The sequence below is a fragment of the Corylus avellana genome, chromosome 1, assembly GCF_965113065.1.
Source record: "Corylus avellana chromosome 1, dhCorAvel1.hap1.2, whole genome shotgun sequence".
NCBI classification, from domain to species: Eukaryota; Viridiplantae; Streptophyta; class Magnoliopsida; order Fagales; family Betulaceae; genus Corylus; species Corylus avellana.
The window spans coordinates 47,467,865-47,478,925 of NC_142490.1; the positions used below are offsets into that span (position 1 = coordinate 47,467,865).

The 11,061-nt window shown below is 35.7% G+C and overlaps 1 protein-coding gene across 2 annotated transcripts; it reads right to left on the reverse strand.

Annotated features, from left to right (window-relative positions):
- Positions 1-707: 707 nt before the first annotated feature.
- LOC132170712 (scarecrow-like protein 13) lies at positions 708-6,184 on the reverse strand. Of its 2 annotated transcripts, XM_059581797.2 has the most exons (4): positions 6,145-6,184; positions 5,749-5,840; positions 2,644-2,782; positions 708-2,513 (listed from the first exon to the last, which is right to left on the reverse strand). In XM_059581797.2, exons 3-4 carry the CDS (start codon positions 2,680-2,682, stop codon positions 876-878), a joined length of 1,677 nt encoding a protein of 558 aa, XP_059437780.2. In that variant the 5' UTR covers positions 2,683-2,782; positions 5,749-5,840; positions 6,145-6,184; the 3' UTR covers positions 708-875. The 2 variants fall into 2 exon arrangements, with proteins under 2 accessions (XP_059437780.2, XP_088367308.1); XM_088511182.1 differs by having other exon boundaries at positions 708-2,782; positions 6,145-6,183.
- Positions 6,185-11,061: the final 4,877 nt, after the last annotated feature.

The following is an 11,061-nucleotide window of genomic DNA, read 5'->3' on the forward strand; positions in this document are numbered from 1 at the left end:
CTTGGTTTTCTGTTTTGTGGTGTTGTATTTTGCAAATAATAATAATAATAACAAAGAAATAAAACCTAGTCGTATAAAATTAGAATCCAAAAAAGATAACCTCCTTTTCTAGTTTCTCTTATTTGTTTGTTACTCTAGGTGCTTATTTTTGGGTTGTTTTTTCTGTGTCACGCAAAGAAAATTTGTTGGAGGTTGGTCATGTGGATGCAGTTGGTGCTCGAAGATCCAAGAAAATGGGTGATTATGCCATGTCTTTTGGGTCTTCTATCACTCATGATTTATGGCACCACAAAGACATGAAAAATAGGACATGCTAATATTATTTTCTCTTGGTAATGCATTTCTTGTGTAAAATCAAATGATGCAGTTGATGGACATGAAACACATTGAAAGTAGTATAAAAACATGTTCTGTGAAATTCCACCCATAGCTTCGGAGTTCCGACAACCAATTGCAGGTAATCCTAATCCGTTAATTTGAGCCCCCTGAGTAGAGTAGCAATAGCTCATTCAAGCTGCAACAATTCTAAATGGTAACACTCAGCTAATTCCACAAAATATATCTAGTTGGTGCAAATTTAAATTCCACTGAGCTATGTCTATAGTAACTTCTCCAAAGAAATGAAAATAGTCAATTCTAATACATACTATATAGTTAATAGTCAATTTAAATTTAAAAATGGAAATAGTCATTTTTAGGCAGACATGTACAGGGAATTTGGAGATTCAGATATATGCTCTACAATAGGTGTGTCTGGAAACAGTGCTACTCTCAATTCTACAGAACTACAGATAACAGTGTCTCTCAATCTCTAGAAGTCATAAAAAGAAAGGGGAAAAAAAAAAGATTTACAGAGTTTTGCAGAGCAACCATTTTCACCTCCAAGCGGAAGAGGTTGCCATAGATCTGTTCTTCCAGTGCAGGTACAGAGCCCCATCCCTCCTTTCAAGTCTAAAATTCTCATTATAGTCCTTCAACAGATCCTTAACAACGTGAGTCACAGAGGAACTCAACGGATATGGAGCAAACCCTGCCATTGAAAGTCTTGACCTCCACTTTCCTAGAAGTTCATGCCGTTCCACCCTCTCAGCATCCTCACAAGCTATCATGTTTACTATGTCGCGAGCCACACAGTTCTCTTCTGTACGGATCCGCTGCTTGTCATCTCTTGGGAGAGCCGCATGGTGTGAACCCGCATCAATTGATTCAAACATGGCTGTATAATATTCCAGTGTCTCCTTGAACCTCGAGAGGAATGGGGAAGTGTTGGTGTTGGATTCTTGTTCAACAATGGTCACAACTTTGGGAGACAAACTCTTAACCAGCCTCAACAGTCTATCTCTATGATTCTGTGTGCTCACACTCTCATCTGGCATGTGGTGCAACACGTATGGGAAATTAACAGCCAGGGCTTCCCCAGGTCGAATACTCAGATTTTCTAGCTCAACCTCACAACCAGACATGGGGGCAGCATGAAATTCAAATGGTACTTTGCATGACTCCGCATACTGCGACAGCTTCTGCCCTACAATATGAAGTCCTCCACCTCGAGCATGAATTGATTGGGAATCGTCAACACCAGTGATGCGGACAAGGGGGGGCCCACCAGGCCGATTTGCAAGAGCCTGCATGAGAAGCATCCACTGACTGCCCTGTGCAATCTGGAAATCAATGATGTGGATTCTGGGTTCATTTGCCATAACTTCCCCAATGACAACATTTGCAGACATGTAAGCAAACTTCCAATAAGGGCCAATCTGATAAATGATAGACATGTATGACATTAGCTCTGAGCTTGTTGGTTCTTCGCACTTCTTCAGGGATCTGTAGATAACAGTTCCCGAATGCTCTAACTTTGCTCTAAGCCCTTCCAACATGTAAGTACCCACTCGTTGTATTGGCTCCCCAGAGATCGACACCATCTTCCCCAACACTTCCATTAAATTAAATGCTGTTGAGACATCATTACGGGATACCGCCTCTGCACAGCAAAGGAGCATCTGACTCAGATCTAACCTGACTAGTTGATTCCAATCCCACCTCGACATGGAGGTGGCTTGGGGGATCCCACTATTGAGACAGTTAGAGCAACTGTTGACAGTATCTGATTCAGAACCCAGCAATAAAACTTCCACTTCCTTGAGAAAGTGCTTCAATTCATTGCCATTATCAGCAACAGAAGAGCCACTTACTGGAGATCCATAGGTGTTATCAGAGGAATGATGTGGATCTGAAATGCAAGATGGAGAAACTTGGGGCGAAAAGGGACTTCTGTTAGACAAGCCACTAGTTATAGAAGGGGAATCGCAGAAAATATAACCAGCAGTTGCTGGGGATGATTCCAGGGTGAAGTATTGTCCCTTAGAGTGTTCGAAGGAAACACTTGTTCCTTGGTTGCCAATAACTGGGTCGGCATTGTTTTCTAAAATCTGGAACTGAGACAAATAAATGGGATCAATTTCTTGCAAAGGCTGGTTGTACAGCCCATGGAAACTGGCCGAACCATGGTGTTCCTGAGATGTTTGCATCTAGAATAAGAAATTATTAACTTGGCCAAGAAACAAAAAGAAGAATTGCTGGTGGCACTACAAGTGTTCCCAGGACTTGGTTAAATCACTCATTTGTCAAAGCAAGACGGCATACAATTGTAAAGTGAGTCTTGAAAAGCAGTCCAGTACACATCAAGCTCAAAAAACAGCAAGATGTTTTGTTTGTCAGCAATTGCCTCAGTCATGGAATCCCTCTGCTATCAGCAAGAAGTAAATTTTCAAAGCAATATAATCTGCCAAAAGAACAAAAAAAGATTAGATATGATTGCAATATCAATGTTGAAGAAAAAAAGAACAAAAAAAGAAGATTGAGCAAGAGCATGCAAGGATCACAAGAACAGCAAGGTCATAATACCATAAAGAAAATTATGACACGTGTAATCAACTAACTCAACCAATCATTGTTGTGTCAAGGAGTCCTAAACTAACAACTAAGATGCATTAATGCCAACTTGGCAGTGATTCAGGATACACATGGTGGAAGATGGTGGTTTCATTGACTGTATAATATCAAACATAATGACATTTGTGTAATCCTACCCAGAAAATGAGGAGAAAAGGTCATATTCAATGAACTTTCTATTCACTTTTTTCTGTGGAAGTCCTATCTGAATTACTGAAGAGTACAACACTGACTCAATTGGAATATCCATGTGCCTTGTAGGATAGAGCTGCATGCAACACATAGCTCTCTTAATTCTATACATTGATTCAATAAAGCTTTTATAGGTAAAAGGTCCCCTAACAGGCAATATCATGTATAGTCACCTCAAAAGCATACTATAGTTGACTCCATGCAAATGCTATGAAAAGACAATCACAGAGTTAAAAAGAAAAAAAAAAACGAATGAATTAAGAAATGACAGACAAGATTACAGTTCAACTTTAATTTGATTCAGCATTTACAACTCAAAAAAAAATATATATAACTAGCCTCTCCAGCCCAAGTCGCAAACTATGCTAGGGGCAGATTTTTCCCACAGATTTAGTCCCAATACCTTCAAATTCACAAAAGAAAGGGATACAGAAAACTCGGAATAAAACATATAACTAGCTTCTCCAAACTCAAGTAGTGAACTACCCTAGGGGTATACTTTTCCTGCAGGTTTATTCCTGATACCTTCAAGTTCACAATCGAAATAGATACAGAACGCAAAAGATAATTCTTGTACTAACTTTCTACAGAGACCATTCAACAAATTCTTCTTCACTCTTCATCAGGAGTGACCATCACGATAGATCCATTTAAGGGCCATATGTATAAATGCTCTTGTACCATGACCTCTTAGCTCTCATTTGCTGCTCAGGCAATAGTTGCCTTGGCGCCCAGGCCCGCCCTAAACTTTCAGCCCCATGACAATCTTGCCCTGGCCGAGCCCTTCCTAAGAGTTTAAGCCCCCATTCATAATCATGGCCATTGGATGACATTGATAGCAGGTTGTTTAAACTTTTGCTGCCAACATCAATAAAAAGGGTAAGGCTTGTGTCCTGTGCGCATAAGATGCAAGCTAGGGTGCCACATCAGTAATTGGGGATGCGTGGCACCCCCAACTTGTGTCTTGTATGCATATGAACAACACACAAACCAAAATCCAATAAAAGTATAAAATGGCAACTTTCCTTCACCTTGTTTCTTTTTGACTACTTGGCTGTGCAGTCTTATATTTCCCAAGGAGATGCTAAGAGCAACCAAAACATTTGACCAAGGAGTTGGTCAATCAATATAGATAATTGGGACTGGCTCAGATAGAGTAGATGATTGACTTTCACAATAATGAGCAGAAAACTGAAAAGTGATGAAAATACTGAAGAAAAATATGAAAAATGTGGCTTTAGATTTGTGGTACATCTTTACAAACAACTTAGAAAGCATTTGCTGTACACAAGACTAACTAGCACCTACTCAATAGAATATTATAAGGTAAATAGATCAAAGAAAAGGTAAGACGTACCCATAAAAATTTCCTACAACTGAGCCACAACCTACAACTGCGCAAACTTTAACAATCCCAAATCTCCCTTCCCCTCTAAACTGCAGTAAGTTGTTTCCAACACACTATGCAAAGTACTTCTTAAGAGCTTTGATTAAAAAGAAACTTGTGCAGATCCAATAGAAATGTGTCGAATTTTATAACACAATGCAACAAGGCCCAGCAGGTCCCAATCACTAACTTACAACCATAAACGGAACCTACAACCTATATGTTATACACCTACTTCAGAAACATGCAGAATAGAAAACCAAACAATAGAGCCCATTACTCTAATTAAATCTACCCTGTTCACTCAATATCAGATGAGTGTTGATGAAGAATTTAGCCTTTTCCACTCAACAATAAACAATGAATTATTGTTTATTTTGTGTGTGAGCGTGTCTGTGTTTGTCGGTAAGTTTGTGCACTTACTGTAAAGGAATCTAAAATTCACCATAGCAATCTTAATCTACGTCAGCCCTCCATCTTGTGAAAAGATATAAAGTCATTAACTACAGAGAAAAAGGCACTTTATACGCTAAAGAGTTACTTGGAAAGAGGAAGTAAATCCTATATGCCACCTACAAAAAGAAAGGACCATCCTTCAGTTAGCCAGTGCAAATTAATCAAATTTGTAAAAAAGACGTTTTTTTTTTTTTTTTTGCCCCTATTCGAGTCCAACAATGAATCAATCGCTAGATCGACCTCATTTGTGAACCAAAACATTTCATTTTTTTTCTGAGAAATCAAACAATCCCAGAACAATAACAAACTCCTCAAAAAACCAAGCATTCTCTACGCACTAAAGCCTGTAATTCCATGATTAATGTATAATAAGCATCCTTGAATAGCTATGAGAAGATTTTCAATAAGGAATTAAATTTTCACTCTCAATCAAAATAAAGAAACAAAGAAATGGGGAAATAAATACAAATTCCATTTTCAGATGCCAAATTAGAATTCAAACCAACAGAAAAGGGGGAAAAAAATCACCTTTTACAAATTCAAACACAAATTCACATACACAAAACCTCAAAACTAATACAAAGTATCAAATAACAATAATTCACATCAACAAGAACCCAACAATGACCCAGAGCAATCTCTCGCCACCCAAAACACTAAAATATCAATAAATTAATGAATTACCCAAAACCCATACTCAAACCAGAAATCTTCTGGGAAATTAATCACAAATCAATAAGTGGTTTAGTCCTTAAGCATACCTTAAGAAGAAGAACTCTCAGCTCAAGATATCTCTTACTGCCCCTCTTAAGATTCCCCAGTGAATACCACAGAATTAACGTTCTGTCTTCTCCTGAAATGCAATTGTGGGGTTTGGAATGAGTTAATATAGCAATATCTACACAACAAGTGCCCTCAAATGATGCTCTAATGACAATATTGCCACTATCAGCACGGAAGCGCTTGGAATTTTGCGAAGTTTGCTATGTTATTGGGAAGGTGACCCTTCTTTATTCACAACTTGTGGTTAGGAGAATAGAATATTCTTCTACACGGTTAAAGTTGACCACTCTACTTTGTAGACTTTAAATGGATACAGTAGTCAAGAAAAAAACTAAAACCAAAAATTCACTTAAGAACCTTCTTGAACAACTAACCTCCACGCAGTTTCGCAAGCCTGGTTGAATTCTTGCTGGGTGTTTGGATTACGTTTCTTCAACCCTTTGGATGCAACAAAATGAATCATCTTCAACCCTTTGAATTCTTGCTGGTGTCTTTTAGTTATAGCAAAAAAACAAGTAAAGAAGGATGGTGACTTCAGAGAACTAAGACGTATGAAAGCCTTTGTCTGTACATACTGGACATAAAGTTTTTATGAAATATTTTTTCTTAAATTTCCTTTTTCAAATAATCTCAACTCCACGTTCATTTAAGAAAAAAAATATATAAATCTATTTATTTATTGAATGAATCAGATTATTTGAAAAAAAAAAAAAAAGTATTGAGATGTCTAGTATTATTTACTTTATATTGAAAGTAAATGATGGAAATAATATTTAAATTTAAAATCTTTATTTTGATATTATGTTAAATAAGTTATATGGTATCTCAAACTTAAATCGATAAATTTAATCATTTAAAATTAATATTTATAATCAAGTTTCAACATTTTTTTATTTACTTTTTATTTAAGGCACGAGGTCAGTGCCGCATATGCTATTAGAATAAAAGTTTCAACATTATCGAACTCAATTGCACCCCTAATATTAAAAAGTCAAAAGGTTTAGGTGAATAGATAAGACCAAAATTATTATTATTTTTTAAAAAGGTGTACTTTCAAAACTCATTTTATGGTACCACTAGAACATAGATAAATGCATGATTGGATTAAAATTGCAAAAAAAAAAAAAAAAAAGGGTATATTTTCCAATTTTATCTTAAATAGCTGATATTAATGGTCATTTAAAACACGTTGTGTTAATGGATATAAAATAAGCACAATAAATAAGTATAGAAAAAGGTTTTTTTAAAAAAAATTATGCAACATATTTGTATGTAACAAAGCTTGTCATGAAGATCTTGTTTCTAATACCCTATATATTTCCAATTAAGACTATCAATAAGCTCTCTTTGGAACATTTCGCGGCTCTCTCCTTCCTCTCCAAAAGCTTAACATCTTCCTCACCCCTTTTCCTCTAGATCAATTATGACACAACCATTAGAGACTTTTTCTTTGTCCAAGCAGCCATATGCCACCACTCTTTCAGATGCATCATCAAAGGTCAATATTTTATTAGCCCTCCGTGTCATTCTACTACTGGTGAAGCTTTGGCGGGTCTCTCAATTGCCAATCTTGCAGACATTATGAGTTTGTCTCATTTTATTATGAAAATAGATTTTCTTATTGTTGTTCTTGCTATTCAGCAACCGAATCTCAATCAAGATTGACGTATTTTTTTTACCATTGATTTTATCCTCTCCATCATTCCTGCCTCCTCTACTTAGAAAGTTCGAAATATCAATCGAAGTGCAAACTTTTATATCTACTATACAACAAATTAAGCCGCAACCAAACCTTTCTCTTGCTGCTTTCTTTGATTTTTCATCCCTATCTAATATCTATAGTGAAAAATACCTTCATCTAAATTCTCTTTTGTTTTCTTTTCCTTGTAGTTGGTTTCTTTTTTAAAAAAAAAAAAAAAAACGAGAGAGACAGAGACAGAGAGTATCAGAATCTTCAGACAAGCAGTGGTGGAAAACTGCAAATTACAGTCAGCTGTCTTTAACCGCCAAAGCTCCCTGTAGTAAAGCAAAAACCATGGGCTGTAAAGACACGTTTTCTTTCGAGTCGTCAAAATGCATTTCCGTAAATAGAGCAACAAGTCCGGGGCAATTTGATGACCAGGGCTTCTACCAGGAAGATCGACGCACTCACATTCCCCGAAATAGCTGACTCACCCAACATTTTAAAAAACAATTTTCGGGTGACATGGGAATCATGGGCCTCCTTCCTTCCAAATGGGATCAATCGGATGGTAGGTGGACCAAGGCGATAACGTGGGACCTGAGAGAGTGGCCTTTCCGACTTCCGTCGTGTTTCGTGGGACACATGGCCACCATTCACCTGTCCGAGTAGGAATCACAGACCATGCCGCGTGGATTAATCGTCGTTCAATGAAACCGTGGCTTTATAGTTTATACTTTATACATTTCTATAGAATAAATGGTCCCCCAACTTGGTACGTTAAATAATATAGGTGAGCTTCTAAGACGGGGTGGCAGAGCGCGTAACACGTCACTTTATTACTTTTTTGTTTTACTTTTTATTTATCACAAATATTATATACCACCATAATTTTATTATTTTATTATGCTGATGTGTTTGATTTAATAAGCTTTGGATTAGTAAACAATATACTTAATGATTATTAGGCTCTGCAATATAATGAGATAAATGCAAGATATATAATATACTTTATTTATTTACGATTATTAGGTGATGAATATTTTCTGTCTTTGTTCGGGAAAGGTAGGGTTTCATTGAGGCTACTTACAATGTCCTATCTTGAGAAGTTTGTTCGACGTTTCTAATTGTAAGGAATTTCAATTCTTTCAAGATTTTGGTATTATTAAAAGTATTTACTCTTATTTGTAAAAAAATGTTTATGATAATCATGAACTCTTTAAGAATAGATGTCGGAAAGCTTTATACAAAACATTGGTCATCAATGGAAAACTATGCAAGACCTACCACTCTTATAAAGTCATCTTGGTGGCATGTTAGTCCATACTATTTAGGTCGTGATGACCCATTTTTCATCGTCAGCTTTCTCACTCATTGCTATCATCACCCCCATCAAGTATGGCGTTAGCTTCAACAACCTATTTTCAGCAAATCCTCTACAATTCTCATCTCCGTCCTATGTTTTTAGTACAATTAAAACCGTGGTAAATGTTTTAAGATCATTTTTTAGGATTCAAGCCAAACAATACTACAATAGAGTATTTTTAATAATATATACATGTGGGCAGAACTAGAATTTGTAATGTGGGGGGACGATTTTTTTTTTTTTTATTTGGTAGGGGAGATGGACCGACTTATATAAATACAAAACCACATAGATATATATATTCGCTTTATACATGTTTGTGCATGTTTATATAATATAAAGCATAGAAGTCTTAATTACATTTAGTCTCATATCATCACAAATACACAATAGTATAAACAATAAGCAAAATAGCTTCAAAAAAAAAAAAGAAAAAAAAAGGAAGACTAAACACCATCTATAAGATCTAAGAAAAGGCCAAAATGTATCTTTGAGTGCGAATTTATTTTCCTAACAATCACCCAGAGCCCTAAATAGCAGTAATGCTAAGAGTCGAGCAAGCAATTTTACAATCATAAATGATTAAACCATTTAACTTGTGATGTCAAAACAAATATTGTAAATGTAAATTACGGCAAAATAATCACTCAAAAAACTGATTGTTGGTTAGAAGCCATTCAAAGAACCCAAACCATATAACCGTTATTTTCACATATTCAATGAGAGTCTCAAACCAAATTAAGTTTTTGATTAGAAGTGAACTAGAATATAGAGGCAAACTAAATGAATTGGGTATTTTAGGTGGGTTTTTATTTATTTATTTATTTATTTTTTTTATTTTTTATTTTAATGTTGAAAGATGGGGCAAAGTTAAAAATAAATAAAGAAATAAAAATTAAAAGGGGACACAAGTTTAAAAAAAAAAAAAAATGGGGGGTGCAAAACTAAAAAATAATAATTAAAAGGGACACAAAAAAAAAAAATTAAAAAGGGACACAAATAATATTTTGGGGGATAAATATATCATTTTTGAGGGAATAAATTTATAAAATTAATATATTTAAAGGAAATTTATGAAAAATTATAAAATTTTGGGGGACATTTCGTCCCCAACCCCTGCTGTGGGTCTGCCCATTTATATATTATGTCAAAACAAACATATTGATGGCTACTTCATTGGTCTAGTCAATGGTTTTAGGTTTATTTCAATTTCAAAGTTGGACCATAAATATGCAAATATGATATTACCAACTGACTTTAGCTGGACGGTGAATTATATGGACACACGTTTACCAAAAGTAAACCCCATCCTCCCACCAAGAGGAAAAATTTGCCTCATGCTAGGGCCTATGTGGGAAGGCTTAGGCAGTCCTGTTTAGCCAACTCACATGGCTACCCCTCCATCCAGCTTGAAGGGGACTCCCTTTTAACTTTTATGGCAATCAACAAAGGCCACATTTTTCACAAATTGGTTGTGTGCTCCCGTCACCGTCGACCTTCATTAGTATCTACTTTTCAAACTGCTTTCAAGATTTTAAGACGTGTTAACTCTCGTATACGCCTAATTTAAAAATGGATCACGTTGTCGTCATGTGTTCGAAAGCATGTTCACTCATTTGGAATTTCTTGATCATAAAAACAAATTATAGATATTATTATTATTATTTCCTAGCTCTTCATTGTGGTTGCCCACTGGTATTGAGGCAAGTGAGATCTGATAATGATGTTGATAAGGAATTTAAGGAAAGGAGAAAATTGGTGCTTTCCTTCTTTTTATTTATTTTTTTAACTTTATAGAAAGAGCAACTTGTGGGTGGCCCACTTTCTTCTATCTTCAATTACATCAACAGTACATAAAAGTTAACAAGTATGCTAAAGTTGCAAATTGCAGGATTGAGATTGAACTAAAGAAACCTACTCATCACCCCTTCTCTATTGCTAGAGCCCTATAAGTGCTTCAGAATCTGCTTTGCTTCCATATCAAAATTATAAAAGCACAAAAAAGTTAGATGCACAATCATCAAGGAAAATGATATTTTCTAGGTTACATACATGCCCATTTCCAACATTCTTTTATTTCAATGATTTCATTTTATTTATAAGGGAATGAACATGATGGTATTTGACACATTAAAACCACGCCCCGCTCGATTAAACGGCTATAAAAATTTGAGATTTTTCAGCCGTTGGGCGGCTACTCTCAGCTCTGTACTCATTAGACAACTATTACACATTTATGTGCTC